General features: G+C 45.5%; 2 protein-coding genes across 4 annotated transcripts in view; both read left to right on the top strand.

The window, feature by feature from the left end:
* Positions 1-770: 770 nt before the first annotated feature.
* On the top strand, positions 771-19540 carry mtmr14 (myotubularin related protein 14). Of its 3 annotated transcripts, none has more exons than XM_055026602.1 (19): positions 771-1631; positions 2200-2354; positions 3122-3230; positions 3626-3701; positions 3952-4012; positions 4122-4244; positions 4419-4492; positions 5235-5305; positions 5387-5461; positions 6155-6221; positions 6967-7052; positions 7152-7228; positions 7473-7509; positions 7582-7652; positions 7751-7809; positions 8692-8824; positions 9029-9202; positions 11507-11713; positions 15239-19540. In XM_055026602.1, exons 1-19 carry the CDS (start codon positions 1497-1499, stop codon positions 15417-15419), a joined length of 1971 nt encoding a protein of 656 aa, XP_054882577.1. In that variant the 5' UTR covers positions 771-1496; the 3' UTR covers positions 15420-19540. The 3 variants fall into 3 exon arrangements, with proteins under 3 accessions (XP_054882577.1, XP_054882576.1, XP_054882578.1); XM_055026601.1 differs by having other exon boundaries at positions 772-1631; positions 9026-9202; XM_055026603.1 differs by lacking the exon at positions 11507-11713 and having other exon boundaries at positions 773-1631; positions 9026-9202.
* Positions 19541-20101: 561 nt separating this feature from the next.
* The window catches only part of LOC129354830 (copine-9-like), a 45017-nt gene continuing 41717 nt past the window's right edge, over positions 20102-23401 (top strand). The window contains exon 1 of the mRNA XM_055024370.1: positions 20102-20354. Coding sequence (XP_054880345.1) covers positions 20278-20354 — 77 coding nt within the window. The 5' untranslated portion in view covers positions 20102-20277. The remainder of the gene's footprint in view (positions 20355-23401) is intronic.

Genomic DNA, 23401 nt, shown 5'->3' with positions numbered 1-23401 from the left:
ATAAAATAGCGTTTGTAGAAACGGTTGATATTTTTGAGACCGGAAGACCATTAAGAAGGTAAAAGGTTTGGCTTCCTTCCACTCATCTGGATTGACGCTGAGAGTTTTATTCTGTCACTCATAATGTAAAAAGGCATTTTCACCCTCAGTCCAGTCAATTAAAACTCTTAAGAGCCACTAATGCTACATTAACTTTCTGGGGGGGGGGGGATTTTATTAACCGAAGCTGGGTTTTACTGCTGTACAGGTTTTTTTTTTTTTTTCTTTTTATTCATAACGCAATTAATACCAAACATGTCAACCTATTTCACAATCCTGGAGAATGTTTGGTACAGCATACACTAATTATTTTTATAGTATGAACACTTCAGGAAAAATTTAACAAAAGATTTAGATTTTTTAAATATTTTGTCTTGAATAGGCTCACATCTATCCATGGCTTTTAATCAAAGTGGATGTTTGCTGCACCCAAATCTGCTTCATTTACTAAACTACTAAATACAGAAAGTGTTATCCAAGTCTCTAAGGGCAGTTTTATATATTTTTTGATAAAGTCCAAACAAATTGCCAACTAGATGTCATTCTTAAGAGAAATGTATAAACGCAGTGCAGAGATGAAACGGACAAGTTTAAAAAAAAATTGCCACCACATCCTTCATAATTTATAACTAAAGGACAAAGACATTCAAGCTTATGATATAAAACCCTAACACAGTGTCAAACTCCAGTCCTCAAGGGCCACAAAACCCTGGAATGAAATGGCTTAATTACATCCTTGTTGTGTTGCAGCCTAATGACCCAATTATTTCATTCAGGTGTGGTGCAGCAGAGGCACACCTAAAAGTTGCAGGGCAGGCACACCTGTGCACCAGTAGGTGGCGGTAGGGCGCCACAACGTTGTTTGCCAGGGTGATCGTCACGTGATTCAGTCAACTTCCTGTTTATCACTTGTTTTGTGCAACTCAGAGCGCTGGACTGTCCTGTTGGACCTGTCGGTCACATTAACTGCTGCCGCGTTCATTTCTTCTCAGAACTATTGAACCTGGTCCCGTTCGTCGTCATGGTGACGCTCCACTGAGCGAGCCTGGCAGGATCCTGGAGATTTCCTGATTTCAAGTTCGGAGAGGAGCCCAGAAGGAACGGTGCGCGTTTTGCACAGGAATAGAAACCGGACCAGAACCATCAGCGTCGGTGTGCTGAACTGGCTCCCGCCGCAACACCGCTAGCTCTGTAGCCGCGCGGCTAAGTCCCGGGACCACCGGCAAGTCGCCGCCCAGCGGCCCGACAGCGGCTCGTGTCTTCCTGGGGTGGAGCTGCTCACCGCTGCCGTGAATTCAGGACGACCGCCCGGCTCTGGCCCCCTTAAGCGGGCAGTCAGGAAGAAGCTCGCCGGGAAGGGATGGCCAGGTCGGTCTTCCCGTTCCACAAGACAGGGCTCTGCGGTCTTTGAAGGCGGACAAGTGCGGCTGGAGGCGACCACCGCGGTTCGAGACGCCATGATGGCCGCCTCCCCCTCCGCGGCCGGCGGGTTTACGGTTTCCGGCGTGTCGGTGAGAAAGAGCGAGCAGATAGTGGACCTGATCGATCTGTTCTCCAAGACCCAGTATCGAGCAAAGGAAGTCAGTCCTCGGGTAAGATGTGTTCCGATGTCCAGTCATTAGGTGCATTTACCTGAGTGGCATTTTTGAAATAAACAAAGCACAACTTTTTGGAGGATTTTAAAACATTTTTACCATTTTTACTTGTATTTGAGTCATTTTATTATGAAGCATTTCTACATTTACTTGAGTAAAATTTCTGGATTCTCTGCCCACTGAATGAATAACAAAAGATTCATTCAGATAGACACACACCTGCAGATTTGATTAACGCTTCATAAGCTTTTTTTCATTGAAAGAAACTGATTTGGAAATTTTAATTAATTCATTCATTCATTCTATTTTATTTAAAATTTTCTACCTGATTTTATATGTTGATATTTGAATTGTTTAAGTTTCCGTCTATAAAATACCAAAACGTCCACATAAATGTATATTTTAGTCCATCGGATGTGATTTCTAAATATTAAATAATAATTCAGTGTTGCAATAGACGTTTTGGCAGCGACTTTTCACTTTTACTTGAGTACAATTTATGGGAACTCTGCCCAACTCTGACATCAGTCCAGCATTGTCACTTCGCCCTGTCCTTCCCCTGCAGGTGGAGGCCATAGAGAAGCGATGTCTGGAGCTGTTTGATAGAGACTACAAGTACAGCATCATCTCCAACTCCAGCGGCGAGGTCTGCGGCCACTACCCCCGCCAGATCGTTTTTCTGGAGTACGAGTCCACGGAGGTGGACAGAGACAGAGACAGGTGCGTCCCAGTCAGAGAGCAGTCGGCGTCTCTGAGGCAGAGGGAGGAAGTGACGGCTGTGTAACGTGACTTCACCCTGCTGCAGAAACAGGAAACGTGCAGTGATTCAACAGATCCTCCTGTCGCACCGCGGGCAGTGCGACGGTGCCTCACTGTTTGGGAAATATAATATGTCAAACGTGTCTTCTTGTTTATTGTGAATTTAGTGTTTACCACTCTGCATTTAGAAATCCTTTTTTTTTTTTTTCTCTGCTCCTTCCTAAATCACAGAAACAGCTCAGTGCTCTCTGACACTTCTACACTTGATGTCTTAGAAACCAGATGTCTTTTTTTACATTTTACTTTTTCAGTGTGCTGATTATAGAAATATTCAGAATTTCCTCTGGTTTCAGTCCAGGTGTTGTTTGGTCAGGGTTTGTGTCATGACTTCTTTGTGGCTGTTGCTGTATTTGGGTCTGATTGGTTCTGTTCCAGAAAAAGCTTCACTTTTCTGCCGAGCCTCAGACAAAGTGGGAGCCCCTAAAAATGTAGGTTATTAAGTTATGCCACCCCCTGCTCTTGCTGACCACCAGCTTGGACACACACTGCTGTGGGACGCTGCAGCCCAAATTGATTTAAGTTCAGTTGAGTCCAGCTACCGTCACAGATTTATGACACATGATGAGCCTTTTCCACTTACTGACAGACTGAGCAGATTTTGGTGTGTGTGTGTGTGTGTGTGTGTGTGTGTGTGTGTGTGTGTGGTGTGTGTGTGTGTGTGTGTGTAGGTTTGAGAGCACGGTGCAGATCAGCAAGCTGCAGGACCTGGTTAGCAGAAGTAAAATGGCTCGCTGCAGAGGGAGGTTCGTCTGCCCCGTCATCCTTTACAACGGAAAGGTGAGTCTGTCTGTCCATCCATCAGTCCTGAAATACTGAATATGACATACGCTGGGCTTTTCAGGTCAAAAAGCTTTTTTTTTTTTTTTTTTACCAACTAGTCTCAAGGAAAAGACAAGCTGGCCTGTTGCTAGGCAGAGTAGCTGTTTGCTCATGCGTTCATTCTGACTTCTTCTCCGTTTGCAGTTCTTCTTCCACTCTGGTATAGGTTATGGACATTGTTTCTGAATATTTCTTCACTGTTCTCTTGCTGAAAACGTTTTTTTTTTTCCAAGCAAAAAAGTCTGCAGCTCGTTAGAGTTCAGCCCCAATTCCTCTGATACCCCCTAAAAAATAAAAATCAGCTGTGGTCCAGATCTGTTGTCGTCTGATCAGGTCTGCTTTCCTCCCTGCAGCACATTTGCCGCTCAGCCACCCTGGCAGGTTGGGGGGAGCTGTATGGGCGGACGGGCTACAACTACATCTTCTCAGGTGAAAAAAACCAAGAACAACATTTTTTAAAAATGCAGCTTTTTCACACTCATAACTCAAAAGGGGAAGTTCTGCAGACAGACAGTCGGTTCAGATTTCAGCTGTGAATAGGAGAAGCTGCTCCTCCATGTTTTAACCACTGAAAGCCGCTTCAATAAGTTCTTCTGCTGTTTCAAGAGAAATCTTGCAGACTTTTGCTAACTAGCCTTTAGCCTTTTAGCATCCAACCCTTCCTGGTGTGTGTCCACAGGGGGCAGCGACGACACCTGGACCGAGCCAGAGGAGGTTCCCGAGGACGACCCGGCAGTCAGGTGACGACAGCAGCTTATCGTCTGACCTCAGTCTGACCTCAGTCTGACCTCAGTGAGGGGCTCTCTCAGGTTCGCTTCATGAACTGCTGCCGTTTCTCCTGCTCCTCAGGAACGGCGAGTCCCAGCTCTTTGACAAAGTTCGAGGTCACGACATCAAGCTGCTTCGCTACCTCTCGGTTCGCTACATCTGTGACCTCATGGTAGAGAACAAGAAGGTCAAGTTCGGCCTAAAGTAAGCCGCTCTCCTCAATAACTCCGTCGCATCGTTTCACTTTCTATGTCCAGCGCATGTTTTCTTTTTGACCAGCCGTCAATGTCATCTTTTACCTCATGATTTGCATCGGAGCGTGTTCCCAGTTCCAGGAATTGTTGTCACTGACATCTTCCGTTGTCGTTGTCTTGGCAGTGTGACGTCTTCTGAGAAGGTGGACAAGGCGCAGCGCTACGCCGACTTCACCCTGCTCTCTGTGCCTTACCCAGGTGGAGAAAGTAGTCAGGATTCTGCCTTCGACAGCTGAAATTTCCACCTGTTGCTCAATTTCTTCCCGTTGGGATTTGACCCATTACTCATGTCAATAAGAGTCGTTCAATAAATGAGGTCATCGTAAAGATAATTTCTTCCAGTAACTCCACTAGGCCTGTCACAATAAGCAATAAATCATTTAATTGCATGATTAATTAAAATGTTTAAATTAATTTTATTTTTATTTGTTTTTCCTTTCTACCAAAAACTGGGTAGCAAAAGTCTTCTTTCTCAAATCGTACTTTTTCTTTTGATGGATAATTTTGTTTGCAGATACTTTATAATTAATTTTATTTATTTATTTTGGCTATTTATGTCTTCCAGGTCCAGTTGTTTAAATGTTCATTAGAACTTTGTTAATCTTTGAGAATGCGTTCTTGCATTATTCTTATGCCATTATATTACTTGGAAAAAGATCTCAGATCAACAATATTATCGTTTATCGCAATAACTTCTGGGACAATTTATTGTCCAGAAAAATGTATTGTGTCAGGTCTAAACTCCCAACATACGACCAGGTCACTCCCACAGATTGTCTTCTAGTCTTTTATTTGAGGTAACTACGATTTTCTGCTTTCAGCCAATGAAAGTGCCACATTCAGGGTCAGATTAATACATCAGACCAATAAGAATTGTGCTTATTAATTTGTTAAAGGGGGACGGAGCTTTGGGAGTAAAAGTCTTTCTCGTTCTTTTCAGGCTGCGAGTTTTTCAAGGACTACAAAGACAGAGACTACACGGCGGAGGGCCTGGTGTTCAACTGGAATCAGGTACCGGTTCTGCTTCTTCCCCGGCCCGGCGTGTGCTTAGGACGGGTGGTGATGTGTGTGTCTGTGTGTCTCCGTTGCCAGGACTTCGTGGACGCTCCCCTGACCATCCCCGCGCGCTTCACTCAGAACCTGAACATCGACTGGACTCGGTACCAGGTCGGCTCTCCTCGGCACTCTGCTTTCTTTTTCCGTTTCTCCTCTGCTCTTGGGGTTGGAGGTGTTTTACTGCCATCTAGTGGCAAAACTGGGAAGGGTCTCACTCTGCAGCCTTTCCAACTCCACAACTCGATCTCAAATGAAAATGTATTTGTGTTTGATTCAAAACAAAAAAATGAAGTTAGACTCACAAATGTAATACAAACAGAAGGATAGATTCTGTTTTTTGTTTTTCAAAATGAATAAGTAGCTTGTTGTTAGCTTTGATATCAACTGTTAATCACTATTCGTAAAATTGTCTAAATGTAAAACAAACACAAAATTCAGCTTCCCAGAAATGAAGAATAGACCAATAAAATGTTCTCTTTTTCTAGATTTGTTTAGTTTTGACCAAAGTTGGGTAATTGCATGAAATAATTCAGTTTAGTTTTTGTCTATCTGAAAAGAAAATTTAATATTACACCTTCAAGTTTCTTTATATTGATAATAAAGGCTGATGGCTGTGGGCAGGAAGAATCCCCAGTAGCAGTCTGTATTACAGCTGTTCTGAGGCAGCCTCTGACAGACAACACCGTGTTGTTGCGTGCCAGTGCCATGAACTTTTTTTAAAGCTGTACCCTAGAGTAGCAGAAGGGGCGCGGAGACCATTGTTTTCATGCTTTGATGTGTCTGTGTGTGCATGGATGGATCCAGTCGTGGGACCTGGTGGAGCAGACCCAGAACTACCTGAAGCTGCTCCTCCACATCATCAACAGCGATGGTAAGGGAGCCGGTGGTCGGGTCAGGACCGGCTGCGCTCGCATCCGCTCGTAACCTCGCTCCGGGTCATTCCCACAGCGCTGGCCGATTCCGGTTCACGACGCTGGAAATGTCGTGAAATGGTTCACGACATTTCAGTTCATTTCCAAACAATCCCAGTAATCCCCAGTAATCCAGTTTATTATTCAAATCACCTCAACTTTTCGATCAAAGGGAAACCCAGTAGGGCGTTCAGTAAATGACGGCAGCGTCTGGCGACAGCAGGCAGTCGTTCTGGGCGATGACGGCTACGGTGGTAGAAGTTCGATTCCGCTCCGTCTGTCTCTGACGTTGTGTCCCTTGGGCAAGACGTTTCACCTGTTTTGCCTGCTGCTGGTGGTCAGAGGGCCCAACAGGTGGCGCCGCTGCATGGCCGCCTGGCCTGTCATACAGCTCCACGGTGACATCTCTTGCTGTTAGCGAGTCGACCTCTCGTCTGCTGAGCCGTGTCCCGGCGCCCATTCTTTCTGAAGCGTGACTATCGGGTCATTGAGGTTCTGGTGACCATCGCTACCATTCTGCACACATGGCGACTCAGCTGACTATACGACCAAAAGGAGCCGCTTCCTGTCAGAGGAGGAAGCTGATCAGTTTTACACTCTGGAGGACGCGCTAACCTCCTTGTGTTGACAGTGTTCCAGATGGCTCGAGTTTGTCCTCGTTTCTTGTCCTAGAGGCTCGTCCCTGAAGGGTGTTTTGTGTTTCAGATGACAGCGGACTGCTGGTGCACTGCATATCAGGCTGGGACCGAACACCGCTGTTTGTTTCCCTCCTCAGACTCTCCCTGTGGGCAGTAAGTCCTCTCTCCTCTCCTCTACTCTACTCCGTTCTCAAGACAATCCGATTCGGTCAACAATTAGCATGACGTTGAGACTTCCTGTTGTCTTCACAGGATGGCGCCGTGCACGCTAACCTGGAGCCTGCTGAGATCCTCTACCTGACCATTGCTTATGACTGGTTTCTCTTTGGGTAAACCGATCCCTTCATCTGCACCAGCCGCATAGCGTAGCAGCAGCACAAGCTAGCAGCTGGGTGGTGCCTCAGCCAATCAGAACATAACTGAGAGAAAACACAGTTAACAGTTGAAATAGCAGCAATTAATACAAATTGGAGAGTAGTAGAAGAAGAAAGCGAGGAGGTGAGGTTGTTCTGGCTAATATGTTAGCATGAGTTACCCATTGATGGCTGCTGTTTGTGTCTTCTATTTCTCCAGTCACATGCTGCCAGATCGCCTCTCCAAAGGGGAAGAGGTATTCCCGCTCCACACCTCTGCATTCGGGAGTTTCTTTCCGTTTCTAACGCAAAATATTTCTCTCCCTCAGATTTTCTTTTTTTGCTTCAATTTTTTGAAGCACATTGTCTCAGAGAAGTTCTCTGCTGTCAGGAAACAGAGGTGACGCTCACTTTCTTCTCTCTCTCTCTCTCTGTTTCTCGGCGTCCAAAATCCGGCGTCACTTTGACACATTTCTGTTGATCTGTGACACTTTTCAGGAGGAAAAATTCCCACTTCAAAGACAATGACTTCACTGTGGAGGACCTCTGCCAGCTGAGTACGTCCACCTGCCACTAGAGACAGAAAGGAGTCCTTAGTTATGCGACTGCTGAAGGAACCGTCTTTTTTTTTCCCCATTTAAAACTTGCATTGTTTTGAACAAATAACATTACAAAGATAGATCTTTGACGCAATAAGTAAAAAATAGTATAAAGATATTACAAAATAGGAACTGCAAACATTCAGGTTATTGGGCTTTATTCAAAGGCCTAAAGTAAAATAAACTATAAAAGTGAAATACATTTATACATAAATAAGTTAGATGTGTTGTCCCTGCACAATAAGCAGTACGAGATTAAAAGTACGGCTCTGCTTGGAGCTTTTACACACAAATGGTCAAGACTCATGAAACTGCAAAGAAGTATGAAATGGGGAAAAAATCTGTAAAATAATGGTACATTTTACTCTATGCAAACAATATTTTTCGGTTTTTCACGTTCTTGATTGTTTAAATTAAGTTTTGCAACTTGTGATGACAAATACGTTTTTTTACATGAGAGGATTTTTATTTAATTTTTTTCACTCCTTTTCTGCTTGTGGACATGCACTTTTGCTAGGATTATTATTATTAGAGTGACTATAGCTATTTCATCTGAAGAAAAGATTAAACTGCTAAAGATGCGCGATGTTGATAAATGTTCAGTATCGTCACCGTTGCACTGAGAAAGTTGTTGTTGATATTCTTTCTAAATGGATGACGTGTGTAAAATATAAAATCAAAGTTCCTGTTGGTATAGAGCATTAGCGACACTGTTGAACCTTGATGTATGAAGACTTTTGTCCGGACCTGTTCAGCTGTGAGGTCTAAAATGACGAGTTGTTCCTCCCGTGGCTCCTGTTGCCGTGGTGATGAGAGTTCCGGTTCTGCTGCTGTCCTCAGGGTCCAGGGACCGCGGCAGCATCACCAGTCTGAGCAGCGACTTCTCCCTCATCACAGAAGAGCTGGCTGGAGCCTCCTGTCCCAACGCCGACCCTGTGGACCTGTTCTCCGGCCAACCCCAGGCCTCCAGCGGGTCAGCCTCACACACACACTTGCATATTTTCATTACCCGCATTCAGGCACGATAAGTTAAAACGAGCTCAATAACTTCCATTTGCATGATTTATCATTTCTCTCTTTCATCTCTGTTTCCACTGAAACCGTCTTCAGTCTGCGCATGCTGAGCTGCTGTCTGGATGTCAATGATAGAAATGTATTTATGTTTTGCTCCCAGAAGGAAAGCGCCTGCCTCCTCTCCTCCGATGGTGTCCTGGTGTAAACAGAACCCTCTTGATGAGACTTTCTCCCATCCAGCCAGCGAGGCCAAGTCTTCCAGCTCGTCCTCCTCCAACCAATCAGACCACGGCGTCGCACGCTCCGGCAGCAGCCCATTGGCTGTCCCCACTAGAGGGTAAGTCTGGTGACGGAACTAGTTGGTTTTTAGATCCACTCTGCATCGGGGCTCTGAATTTTGCATGATCTCCTTCATTCGCTCGCCAGCAGCTGCTCTGCGCCCTGGCATCACTGTGGGGCTCAGCTCCATGCGTGGCCTGTGGGCAGAAGTCGGGCAGCTGCAAGAAAAGTGAACAGTTTCACTGCTGAAATATGCAGAGACGCGACGAGCTAAGGGACTATAGAATACGACCTGTAGACCGGAGGCCGTATTCTGCCTGGTCGCTCAGAGAAACGGCATCAGAGCATCAAGGCTGAACAGGAAGTTGGTCCCTTAAAGTCGGGGATGCTCATTTTCAAACACTCCAGTTTACTTCACTGTTCTGCTGCTCTGTGACGTCTCAGTTCACTACAGCCGCAGTCCATATTGTTTCCATCCATCTTCCCATTGGACAACTGTCTATTGAAACATGCGTTGCATAAAAACTGACTGGATGATTTAATGAATCTTCAATGCTTTCCTCTTTCGATTCTTGTCAATTCTGTTGAGAACGTGAGCGTCTCTGTCCTATGATCAACCCATGATAACTGCGTGACCTTCTGCTCGCAGATGCACTATATTGCCAAACGTTTCTGTGCCTTCACACACATAAACCTGACCGGCGTCCCACGGTCAAACCACAGGATCAAATACCTGATTGCTCCACTTCTTGCAGCTAGAACAGGTTTTGCTCTTAAAGGGACGATGTTGTGTATTTTCCACCCAGATTGTGTCATTTCATAGCGCAATCAAGTAACTGTGCTACCTTGAGTTGTTATAAAAATTCTTTAGGCATCACATATGACTTAAAAGAAATTTGACTTCACAATTCAGCTATTTGGGGTCTCTGTCTCTTTAAGAAGCTCCAACTCTTGCAAACACTCCTCCTCCAGCACGTCGTCACAACAGCGTTTCTCCATTATGCCATTTACAGCCGTTCTTAGGAGTGCTGCAGTGAGAAGTAGCTTGTATAACGAGCTCGGCAGATGCACAGTTCCACTAGATGTTTGCTAATTGCTGCTGGCTAGTCTGAAGGAGCTGAGTGGGAGAGCGTTGCAGATCCTAAACGGTACTTTGTGAGAGCAAATGTTTAGGGACTCTAAACGGTTGCCATGGGAAATTAAAGGATTTGTAAAATGTGTGAAAGTATGTTTTTGATGAAGGAATAACTTTATAACATGAAGGATAGCTAAATACGGTCCATTTGACATAATGGGAGTCTTTCCATAAGGTTGTGAGTGTATTTCTGTGGTTTTTAGACAGTTTTCCTCTGAAATGTAAATGTGAGGTCAAACTCTGATGTTGGATGACGGGCCTTGGTTCACAGTCCCTACTCCAGTTCATCCTCAAAGGTGTTCTATCTATTTGAGGTGTGGACTCTGCGCAGGCAAGCTACTCTGGACTCATAATGTTCATGTCTTGATGGATGTTTCCTTGGTCATTCCCAAACTATCCCCTAGCAGAACATGAAACTGTCCAAAACGTCTTGATGTGCTGAAGCATTAAGTCAGGGAAACATCATTCTTCTAGCACCTGCTGCTCGCTGATGTCTTCTGAACACTGTAGATCTGGGCTCATTCTGCAGTGCACCACCTTCTGACCGTGCCTCATGTTTGTGCTTGGCCTGCTCTTCTTCCCAGTCTCTTTTGCTTGCTTCCAACCCGGCTGACGGCCGGCTGATGGCCGGCCGCCTGCGGCGTGTTTAGCAGGCGGGACGCTTTACGGTCCCAGCACCATCCTGCACTCTGAACCGAACGCGAGCCGCTCATTCACTACTGTTGGTAGAAGCAGTCTAGAAGTGACTGAAACACCTGAGTTCAGTGATATGGAAGGGTGACCCAACACTTTTGGCAATACAGTGTATTATTATTTATTGGGGTCGATTCCATCGTTGGATCATGGACAGATTGTAGTGAATGTGTCTGAGTGGGCAGCTTCCTGTAGGATTTCCCGCTAGAAGAGACCAATTTTGATGTAGTTCTGTCTATTCTCACCGTTTCTCTGGATTTAGAGTTGGTGCTCAATCACTGGCCAACATTCATTACCAGCAGACAAACTTTTAATTCAAGTCAACATCAGTAACTAGGTCGTAGCTGTTGGTTTCTACTGACGATGATGCCTGGATGCAGACTTTAACCAGACTTTAACCAGTGTCCTGCTTAGCGCAGAGTGGTGCGAGACTGCTGTTTTCTTAGAGGTTTGCAGTCAACGTGTTAACATTAGCATTATAGCTAGTGATACGTTCTGTCTAACCTTTCTGGTTGTGTTGCCTTTGTGTGTCAGGTTAGCAGCAGAGTACTCCAGATCAGGCTCCTCCCTGTCCACAGAGTACGGAAGCTGGCAGATAGTTTCCGGTTGTGGCAGCATCCACGACCACGGCCACTTTTCTCAGCCGATGGCCTCGGTTTCCTCCAACTCGTCTGCTGTCACCGCTGCCTACGATTCCCCACTGCCCTTCAGCTTCCAGGACGAAGGGCCCAGTGGGCGGATGTAAGTTAAACCGGAATAGCTGAAAGTTTTGGAATGCAGTCCGTGTGAATTTCAGCTAGTGAAATTCAATTTACAATACTGCATGTCGCAGAATTTAAACATGAAATTTAAGCTACTTTTTTACATTCATCTGTCTTTCTGGGCTCCGTTTCGTCTCATTCCAGAGGGAATGTGCTTCAGTCGAAGTAGACTGGAAAACTTTTTTTTTTGTTTCATTCAAGACTTTTCATCTTTCATCCAAAAGGCTTCTTTAGTTTTAACTACTGAAGAAATAAGCTTGCATTCAGGAAACTAATGGTCAGTAGAAGGACACGTAGGACTTGTCACTGGTCCTTCCAATCAGTGTTTGGATCGTTGTTGTCAGGCAGTCCGAGCATGTTCCTAATGAAGCCAGGTGAGGCTTCCCAAGGTGTGAATTGTCTTAAAGCCACCAGGGGAGGCCAGTGGAGGCTGTAGAGTTGGTGTTAGAAATAAAGCCAAGTCGTGACCTCAGGTTTTATCTTTCTGCTTAATGTAAACCACCTGTCCAAAATGTCTCCAAATTAGTGTCCCTTGTCCTTGAGGCGTAAATGGACTACAGAGTAGTTGACCTGATGTGTTTGGTCTTCTTGGACCACCCGTATGCGTAACTGTTAAGTTTCTTTCCATCCAAACATTTCTCACTGTACCGAGGACGTCCAGAGTCTGAAATAAACTAGAATCTACACCAGCTGTTTGGGAAAACACCATGGTTACGGGTGTCAGGTTTTTAAAAGCGTATAGTCTTAACCTGCTAATGGTGCGCTCACACCAAACGGGTGTCGCGCGTCCAGCGCGTGTGGTTATCATATAAAGTCTGTGTGGAGGCACGTCGATGGTCCGCTGTGGTGCGTTTTGGACATTTGGGGTGACACAGTTTGGAGTGTTTTGACCCGTCAAAAGCATCTAATGCATAAGACAAATGGGCCCGCAACGAAAATTTTGACACATCTGATGCGCCCTGAACGTGCCTCCAAATAGACTTTGAATATAAACCAGATGCGCGAAACGGCAGGTCGAGAGTAATAATGTCAAGCAGGAGCATCAGACACCTTTGGTGTGAACGCACCATAATACCTTCTGTTATGATATATTGGATAAAATACAGGAGTGGCTGCATTTCCGTGGGTGCTGTGCTTCCCCTCTCACACCTGTTGCTGCTTTCATCGTCTGTGAGCTGAGCTGACCGCTCCTCCAGGCAGCCCCATGTGTAAAGCACTCCGGGTCGAACTCCTGAGTCTGGGGAACGTTTTCCAAGCAGGATCTCCAGGCAGTCTGATGAAGCTGGCGTCTCACCAATGACACTCGAACGCCTCACCCTTCTTCAGCCGGCAGTCTGCTCCCACTGAGCAAGGCAGCAGCCGCTCCCGTTTACAGCGTGGGCTGGATTTGTTTTAGTGGCTGAGACGGAAAGCTTCAAGGGAGTCGTTTTGTTTTTCTGAGCGTCAGCTTAAGGCAGACCTTTTAAAACCTTGTAAACTTCTATCAAACACAAGAACCAGAAATTTTTTCCACTGGTGGAAAAACCCATGGAAATGTCAAAAACTCAAAGATCAAAGGTCTGCAATTTCCAAAATGATCTCGATTGCATCTGATTGCAAAGCTTAGTGGGCTAAGCATAAATTACTTCAGCAGCTCTGGAAAATGACATCAATCCATTATATCATGTCAAACTATTTTTCTCTTAAAACTGAACTGCCAGAGCAATAAATTGTAAGAGAGACATTCTGACCTTCGTGGCAGTTGCTTCTGGGGGTCATCTACTTGACCTTCAAATGGTTTAGCATTATCCAGATGTATGCTTATTTAATTGAAAAAAATCAGAAGGCGTCAGTGCAGCTTGATTCAGTAGTGTAGAAAAGTGATCAGCGTAGTCTAATCTTTCCCTAATTCTCCACCTGAAGGAAACTAACTAAAGGGTTTTGGAAGACGGACAGGTTTTTCATACTCAGTAAATCTTCTGGACTTGAAGAACTTGGAGCTTCTCTGATGGAACAGGAGCTCAGCAGCTTGGCGATCTTCAACTTTCTTTGATTGGAAGGCTTCAGAAGTCCTCACCACAGGCTAACGGGGCATGAATACTTTCCTTGGATGAAGTGATGCTGCAGATTCAGGCTTTCCTGATGGGGGTCAGTGGGTTCACCGCCTTGGGGGACGGAAGTGGAAACCCATACTCAGAGGACGGCTGTGAATCTTCTCTCTCTCCACACTGCGGGTCTTCATTTGGACAGTTTGTCCTGATTTCTCCTTCAACTAGACAGTTTTCGCCTTTGGTCGGTCAGTTAATTTTGCTGTAACGGTTGAACAGCAACAACTCCTACGTCGTCTCCTTCAAACCTCATCATTCTTCCTGTCTGCATCTACTTGCTGTTGCTTTATTGGAACTGTGGTGTGTTTTCTTGTACTACTGGCCCAATGTTTGCCCCTCTACGCCGTCTCTTCATATGAATTTCCTTTGCCTTTACCACAGGACTGCAGTGAAGTCCTGTTTTACTTCATAATTAACTCCTCTACGTTCCAGTCAATGCATACAAACATTTATTTTAAAATCATAACATGTTTGGTTATTACGGTAACCATCGCTCAACTTGTCAGTCCTTAGACCGCCTGCAGGTTAGTGGTTAGAATTCCTTGAAAGAAAACCATTGAGGTTTATTGAGACGTTGTGGAGAAGAAAAATTATCAAGCAATTTCTTGATTGTAAAGAACGAATATACGTTTGAATAAAGACAATTTACAATGTGTTTTCAACGTTTATTTAACGTGACTCAATGTTTCTGCTGGATGGATTTGGAAATGGTTTCAAATAGTAGACATTCCTCTTTCATGCAACGTCCTTTCTGTTCCTGTCTCTGTAGTCATAACTTGGCTAGCAAACAGGGACAATAAGTTTTTTCTCCATTGTTTTTTGTTTTGTTTTTTTCTGATATCACGTTGGAAAATGCAGCACTACGCCACATAGCAGAGGATCTCTGATTGGCTGATGCTCCGCGTCAGCGGCGGAAGTTCCGATTTTCCAACTCCAGCGTTATATACGTCAAACGCTCAAACCGTGGTCGATGCACAAAACGTGACCCGCCATCGACACACATAGACATTGAATGTAAACCAAACGTGCCTGATGCTCGAAACGCATCTGGTGTGAACGCACCATTAGAACAATGACAAATGTAACTTGTGCTTAACCGCCAGCCCCAATCCACTGCTCCTGTCAAAGTCCAGACCTCGGCCTGATAAAGACGGCTGGGCTGGAAACCTCCACCAACAGTTGCAGTTCTGGGAAGAAGAGAAGGATCCAATACTTAGTCAGTGTTTGTAAGGCTGAGGTCATTGAGAGGTGGACCGTTGACAATTAGACACCAAACTTCTTTGTCTCGGTCAAATGGGACCTGCGGCGCAGCAGACCGTGAGGGCAATTTGACAGGGTGTGCTGAGAGGGGGGTGGGCCAGCTTGTTTTTTTTTTACTGTGTTGGTTTGTCTGACTCACCCTGTGGTTCTTCCTGCAGGTGCTCGCTGCGGTCAGAGCGCCAGGCCCGCCTGGAGGCGGTTCGGGAGATCTTCCTGGCCGCCTACAGCTCCACCGTGGGCCTCAGGTCCTCGGCCCCCAGCCCTTCCGGTGCCATCTCCGGCCTGCTGGAGCAGTTTGCCCGCGGGGTCGGCCTCCGTGGCAGCAACACCATCGTTTGAACTCTTCCTCTGTGACTCCATCCCCCGACCCCTTGTAGCTTCCATGTTTCACCCCATCCTGGGGCCAGATGCATAAAAGAGTTTCATGATCAAAATGGTTGTGTTCACACACATCAAGAAGACGTGTTCGTGCACTGTTATCACTCGTAAACCGTAAGCTTCTTGAAATCGTACACGCGTCTATGATTCCATTTTTCTTTTTAAAGCAGAATTTGATCTGCTGGAGAGAACGAGATGCACAGCGACACAGCGTGGCACTTATCAGTGGTTCCTGTTTTCCCCTGCCGTGTGAACAAGCTCAAATTGGAGAGCGACGCAGAGCGTTGACCAGAGCGTTGACCAGAGCGTTGACCAGAGGTTGCGCTCCACAGTAGACCGCCATGTAGAAGAGCTGATTATTATTGTAAGATGGCAGAAAGCATCTTTAGAACTGATCCTGGTCGAAATGCAGCGTCACTTCTCCAGTCGGATGTTTGGAACGGTGATGGAGAATTATCAGCTGCTCGTTCGTCCCTTCCCAGTCTGCTGCCGCCTTCACTCCAGCAGTCTGGTAACCAATAGCAACGATCCCCGTCCAGGAGCAGCCGGAGGTTTTCGCATGTTCGTGTGAAACACATAAAGGCCACCGCTGGTCTCAAACGGTGTCTGCATCTGATGATGGTGTGAAAACATTGTTATGCATCTGGCCTCAATGACGTGCCAATCAGCTCTGCTCAGGTAATGCGCCCACATTGTATTTCCATCCTGGAGACGTTCTCGCGTTCAGGGAGAGGATTAGCTTCCTCCAGGCTGACCGACTAAAAGGGACAGTGGGAAATGGAGACGAGCCTTTAATCCTCCCAATCCCCACCCCAGTACTAAGAGTCCTGTCAGCAGAATGGTTTTACTTTTCTTTCTTGCTGCTATTGTTTCCAAAGCCAGTCCAGAGGGAAGAACTGCACTTCAGGTGGTTAGTGTAGAGAACAGCACTCTTCTGCTAGCTAGCTCTTAGTTTTTTTTGTCTCTCTTCTTTGCTGCATTCGCCCACTGATTTGGCAGATTTAAACGCAGCTCTGTTCTGCCTGTGTTGAAAAGATGAAGGTACCATTAAATGCAACGTCGTCGGCAATGGCAGACCTGGCCAGAAAAATTCAGACTTTATGGGGAGAATATTTCAGTAGAAGAACTTCAGCAGGTAGAGGAAAGTGTGTGGGGGTCATACAGAGTGTTGTTCAGCGCTCTTGAATTAAATCTTCAAGCGTGACACGACATGAGATTGCAGCCTCATCTCACGTCTCTCTCTTTTGCTTCTGTACGTTTGCGTTTGTTGGTAGAATCGGCCTCGTCCAGCATGTTCCGTGTTCAGTTGAAACACCGTTGTCCAAGTAGAAATCACTCTTATGTCAGCCAATCAGTGATCCAGTTATAAAAATCTTTTTTTTCCAGTCTCTTGTTGAGCTTGAGGAAAGGCTCTGGGTCAGTTCTAGTCGCGGTTAGAAACGGATGTCTACCAAAACAGAGTCAGTGACGCTCGATGGTTTGCTGGTTTAGCATCGTCGTGTTGTGGATGTGCTTTGTAAACCTTGTGACAGAACTTGTCTGAAGTGTTGAAACCTTGAACTCCATCACTGGACGGAGCCAAACGGGTTTATGTTTTTGGGTTTGCAAGACGCATTTCTCACCAGTCCCTCCTCTCTCTGGGATGACACAACACGCACCCCCTATGTGTCCATCGGCTTCAACATTGCGCAACTGTCCGCCATCTGTACTCCCACACATGGTGGGGACATTCCACAATGTGACAACTGGCCTCCGACCCAGGAATGCTGCCATCTGCGTCCAGGAGGGATCCTCTGAATCTGGTGATAGTCATTGTTTTGACTGGCTGCCTGGCGCTGCAGCAGCTCCCTGTAACTCTGTTACCCTCTTCAATACACCTACACATCTGCCTTTTAGCCGTTATGTGCAGATTAAATCACCGACGTCTGCATTTGTACCAAATTATGTCCAAACTGAACTGTTAAAACTGCCTTGTTTGCCATTGTGTTTAGCTTTGACGTCTCGTGTGTCACTTCACACCCAAGTTGAATGACCTTCAACCTTTTCTTTTTCATCCGGTACAGCCAGGATGAACTGACCTACACCGGTCTTGTCTTATACCTGTTTTCTTTGGTCTGTAGTTGATTTTCTCAGTATAAAATCAGTTTGATTGGATGTGTGAAGGGACTGTTCCCTGGTGGCCTTATCAAAATCTTAATAAAGCGCTAATCATGCTGGCCTCTAGTTCAGCTGCATACATATCTTCTTGAGTCTAGATTACTGTTGAGTGGCAGCCTGGAGAATTTCATCTCGAATCCAAAGGCCTTCTCAATGTGGGTTGTTGGGGCTTCCAGAATGTTCTCAACACTGTGCCTTTAAGGACGCTCTTACCAGACTGTATTTTTGGACTTTAATTAAAGTTTTTAACCCTTCTTCTATGTTTTATCTGGTTGATGTGTTGCTCAACATTGCCACAGTGTTGGTGGCTGGTATACCTCAGGACCTTTTGGTTGTGCCTCCTATTTAACCTCAGCAACGTTTCCATCCCATCGTTGCTCCTTCAGATAGAACAGCCATTCTTTCATAGTCAGCCTTGTTAACTTGCATTACTCTGTGTTGAGTCTTCCAGCCACCCAGAGGACACGGGAAGAGGTCCTCTCAGTTCGGGCTTTGAGATCAATGTAGCAGAGTAATGCTTATTTTATGGGACAAAAAAAGTTAGATAATTAACCAACCTTGGTTCGTTCAGTGATGAAAACACCGACCCGTGTTCCCGTCTGGAATCTGCTGTGAGTCTGTGTTTCTATATCCTGTCAGATGTTTGATGAATCAGTTCAGTCTGGTAAAGCAGTTTGTTTTCAAAGTAAATCTCAAACAGAACAATCAGTGTTCAGGTGGATCGAATGAATGTCTCAAAGTCAGATGAGCCGTCTCTTTGTTTCCCTGCTGGGGTCCAGCGCTGCTCATCCCCATTCCTACCATTTTTTGTCTTTTGTGGCCTCACGTTCAGATCCTGGAAGTGACGCCTATCACAGAACACCTGCCGAAACCCAAATGTTCAGAAATAGTGTTTTAATCTCAGCTGTCGATAGAAGCTCCCGATTTACCGGTCGGTGTGTTTTACTATCCCCATATGTGGTCACAACCTCTGGGCAGTGACCAAAAGAATGAGATCATGGATACAAACAACCTAATGAGTTTCCTCATTGGTCTTCTGAGGAGTGTCTGGGGCAGGGGGGGGCAACTCCAGGCTTTGAGGGCCAGCGTCCTGCAACGTCTAGATGTGAATCTACTTCAACACACTCGAGTCAAATAATGAGGTCATTGGCAGGACTCTGGAGAACGTGAGCGCCCTTGGGAGGTGACTCAGCTGTTTGATTGAAGTGTGTTGGACCAGGGAGACGTAAGCGTTGCAGGACGCTGGCTCCTCCAGGACACAGGATTGCTCACTCCTGGTCTACAGTCTGGATAAGAAGTTTTGTCTTCGGGGAGTGACTCAGTAGAGCCGCTGCTTCTCCGCGTCGAAGTGGCTCCGACGTCTGGTTAGATCGTCTCCTGGTTAGGACGCCTCTGGGTTTGGAGGAGTCCTAATCTGGAGGAGTTGGGTCACCTCCTAATCTGGACAAGACCTGATTAGGAGGACGCCTCCTGGTGAGGTGTTCCTGGCCCATCCCACCAGGAAACCCAGAGGAAGACCCACGACACTTTGGAGGGAAGATGTTCCTCTGCTGACCTGGGAGGGAAGCCTGGGTCCGTCTGCTTTGGCTTCCGACCTTGTGATCCTAATCCAGATTAAGCAGGAGCTGATGAACGAATCTCAACTGCTGTCTCCTTCAAATCATCTTGTCGTTCACTAATTGTTGGGTTTTTCTTCCCAAAGGGGTCACATAATTGTTTTAGAATTAATTTAAAGGGTTGATTGAAATGCTGCATTGCACTTGTCCTTGTTTGATCTCTGTCAGAAAATGTTTGTTTCATTGTACACATGGTGCATTTTAAGAGGTTTTCTTTAGGTTGTATATTGCTTGTAATTGTTGCCAGGTGACAGGTTATGATGAAAGCTGAGCTGCATATTCTCAATAAAGAAACCAGACAAAAGTGTTTGAGCTTCGCTTCATTTTATTTCTGCCATCATGTCGTTTTGAGAGTTTTGCTTCTGGTTATCAGCATCTAAAGTGAGGTACATTCATTACACAAGAACATCTACAGGGTAGTTTAGAGCAGTGGTTCTCAAACTTTGGGTTGGGAACCTCTCTTTGGATCATGATTATGTAAGTCTGAGATAATGAGGTCCTCTTCAGAGATAACCGAAATGCCATAATGTCACCAACTATTAGAACTGTTGTAAAAAGTAAAAACAGGAAATGAAAGTGAATAAAACCAACATGTTGGTTATTACATTGGCTGTTTCTGATTGCGTTTCACTTTTCAACGGATTTCCTGAAGATGCTTCACCAAGACTTGGAGTTGGAGTCATGTCCCTCTTCTATATTGTGACTCAGAAGTTTAAAAGCCTGAGAACCTCTGTGAGAATGTCAGATTATTCAACAAAGAGGCGAAACACCTCCAGCAGCACAGAGAGCTGGAAGGAGTTGTGAGGGTCTCTGCCGCCCTCTGGTGACGGAGGTGAGGAATGCAGCCTGCCGCCTCCCGCCTGCCTCTCCTCCCCGCTCTTCTGCCCCTCGCTGTGAATGAAAGCAGATCCTCAGGTATGCTTTCACCCACAGTTGCTCTCTTTTGGCCGCCAGCAGCATCCTCCGAGCCAGGGGACCGGAAGCGCCGGATGTGGGAGACAATTTAAAGGAAGTTTAAAGGCAGGGAAACGACGAAGCATCTCGTTATGGCGACTATAGGAGACTTCGACCCTCTGAACTCCGCTGTGCCTGCCACCAAAATCGAAGTGACCGTGTCCTGCAGGTAAGCCCTCCTCGCGCCTCCACCTGTTCGCCGGGACATTTCAGTGGGAACCAGTCCTCGCGCTCCTGCTTTCTTTTTTAAATTATTTTTAGCCCATTCGAGACTTTTCCGCTTCTTCACTGTTTATATCACGGACCCGCTCTGGTGTCCAGAACAACTCTTCTTCTTCTTCGTCCTTTTTTTTTTAGCTTCGAAAGAGAAAATTGACAATATGCTGTGGGTGTAGGAGTGCGTGGGGGCGTGGGGTGGGCTGGAACCGGCAGGCGCGTGGATTTATGCTGCTCGCTCCAGAATAGCGCGCGTCTCTGCTCTGCTCTGCTCGGCTGCTGAAACCACAACGCTGACTTTCATCACACCTGGGAGAAACCCATCCGAACCACTCCAAAGTGGGCCGGGTTCCTGCGTGTTTGAGTTCAGCACTAACAGGTTAAGTCGATGTTCTGGTTAGCAGGTTTCTACCACCACCAGGGAGAGAACCCCACTGTACACAACAGCTGTGCCCCCCTCAGTCACACAATATAGGAAGGTGGTCAAATGTTTTAATATTCTAGGATTATTAGATTTAAAAAAGAAAAAGTAAGTTGAGCTGCTATAAATACGAACAGCATGGCTCTGGTTGCCACAGTTAACCTAAATTAGTTGGCGATTATTTCAATAATCGAGTCACCGCGATTCATTTGAATAATCGTTTCACCTCTGATAGGGTTTGATTAAAAAGAATCGGGAAAACAATAACAAAATAGAAAAGAGGATTTAATTATTCCTGCTCACTGTGAGGTATATTTACATCTGTCGCCAGGTGCCTGAAGGTCTGAAGCATCTTGAGCCAAACTGGATGGGCTTGAGGGTGGGATGCTCCACTGTCATCTCCTGTTATGTTGGCCAGCAGCCAAAGGCTCACTGTGCTGAGATTGGTTTCCTGCCGGTAGCCAAAGCTGACTTAACGACGACAGGCAGAGGCCTGGTGACCTCCATCAGTTTTTAAAATGTTTGTTCATCTCGTTTTCTAATGTCTAATGTAAATATTCTCGTCATCGTTTGCGTGTGACACACGAGACAAAAATAGCACGTGGAGAGGGTGCGTTCAGTGAAAATGATCAGAACTAAACTGAGGTTAAATTGTGCGTTTCCACACTAAACGGTAATTTAGTAGTTTCACTCATTCTCATGTTGACTTTTTGGCATTTTCCTATAGAATTTGAAGAGCCGGTACTGTGTAAAATTGACTTTTTTTTTATTGTTACGTCGTGTTGTAATGTTATCCCCTCATCAAAACCATAATCGGAGTGTTTCCTTTCATGCATGTTTGAGAAACCCTTTAATCTCCATGGCAATTATTCATCTGTGTGAAGATGCCTGGGTCACCCACACGGTGTCCCCGCAGCTTCTACTCAGAGCTTTCATTTTCAAGACTCCGTCTCACCGAGCAGCTCTCCCCCTCATCTCCTTCAGACTAGCCAGCAGCAATTAGCAAACACCTGGTGGGACTTAACATCAATATGGGATTTATTTCTCAGTGCAACGCTGGTAAAAATGTTCTCAAAGGGTTAATGGAGGAGCTATGTTGAGATGACTTCCTGAGGGCGGAGTTTCTGAAGTATTATAAAAGAATAATGAAACAACACGTTTGTCCTGGTGGTCATAAGGTTACAGGTCTTTTCTGTCCGACTTCAACTTTACGGTTACAAATTACAAACACGTTTGGACCAAAAACGCCTCCATGAAAGCAGACCTGATCCAACTCTTAGCCACCCTGACATCCAGTAAATAGCCGAGGCGTAATGTCTCAGTTAATCTGACACGTCCTCGGATGTGCTGCTGCCGTTCAAAGCCATTGGGAATGCAGGTTGCTTCCTTTTCTGAGCGAACAATGTGTGTGACGGAGAGGCTTGAGGTCGGATGGATTAAATGCGGGGAAATGAGATGCTGCCGAGGCTCGGGTTTATACACGTTTGTGTGCAGAAAGCGCAATCGTTAATTTGCAGGCAGGAAGGTAACCACCACTGATAGTCCAGATCTACTTAGAGTGTTTGTCATTTTTCTACAGCATCTTTGTGCCATATTGGGATAAAAATAGAAGAGAAAGCCCATCATTGTCCATCACTGATGGAAAGCTCCAGAACCAGAGGAGTGAAGCATCCTGCTCCTCTGGGTAGATTTTCAGTCGTAGTGATCTTCCTGGCTTGTAATAAATACAGCATACACTGGTTCTATTAGATCCTTTGATCAAACATCGATGTCACCATGAAAACCCAAAGCTGGTAGAAATGCATGTTTGAGTGACTTTAGCCAAACGTCTGGAGCAGAAAGCTGGAATGTTCATCATCTTGAGCGTTTCTCTGTTTGGAAGAGCTGGCTGATATTAACGTCATGGTGACATGAAGCTGCAGTTTTCTTCTGTTCAATCAAATCTAGAATGTGTTTTCTGTTTAGATTGAGATCTTACAACTCAAGCGGGAGCCACTTGAGTACAGAGGATTTGTCGTCTTGTCCTATCATGTGAATGATGAGGCTGCAGGAAAAAAAAACAGAAGTTGAAAATATCTGGCTGCTCGTTCAAACATCGGATTCTTAGTATAAATAAAAATTATTTGATTATTTTTGTAAAAACTCAAAGGTTTTTCCATTTTCATTGTTTCGTACTTGTCTGCTGCGTGGTGGCCCAGTGACAAGCAGAGGGGAGCGTCTCTCAACTTGAAAACCAGAGTTTCCCCCAGTGTATTATAAGCCTGGCGGGCCACCAGGCTTTACTTGTAAGCATCACTTATTTATTTAAGTCTTTTTAAAATGTTTCAATTTTGTAAGATTTTATAGTTGGTGTTCAGGTGTTAATCTTCCAGTCTTTCAATGGCACATAATTATCAAGTGACATTTTCAACTTTTCTGTCAACTTTAAACATTTTTGAATTCAAAAACGCGACAGGTCGCTGGATGAGTGACTGTCCAACCACCAGGGTTCGCAAGTTTTCTGGGGAAAACCTTGCAATTAACGGATGGATGAACCTTTTTTTTTATTATTTCCTATTGAAAACTATCAGCAGTTTTTG

The sequence above is a fragment of the Poeciliopsis prolifica genome, unplaced genomic scaffold (assembly GCF_027474105.1).
Source record: "Poeciliopsis prolifica strain line A6 unplaced genomic scaffold, Auburn_PproV2 SCAFFOLD003, whole genome shotgun sequence".
Classification (NCBI taxonomy): Eukaryota; Metazoa; Chordata; class Actinopteri; order Cyprinodontiformes; family Poeciliidae; genus Poeciliopsis; species Poeciliopsis prolifica.
This window is presented reverse-complemented; position numbering and strand designations above follow the sequence as displayed.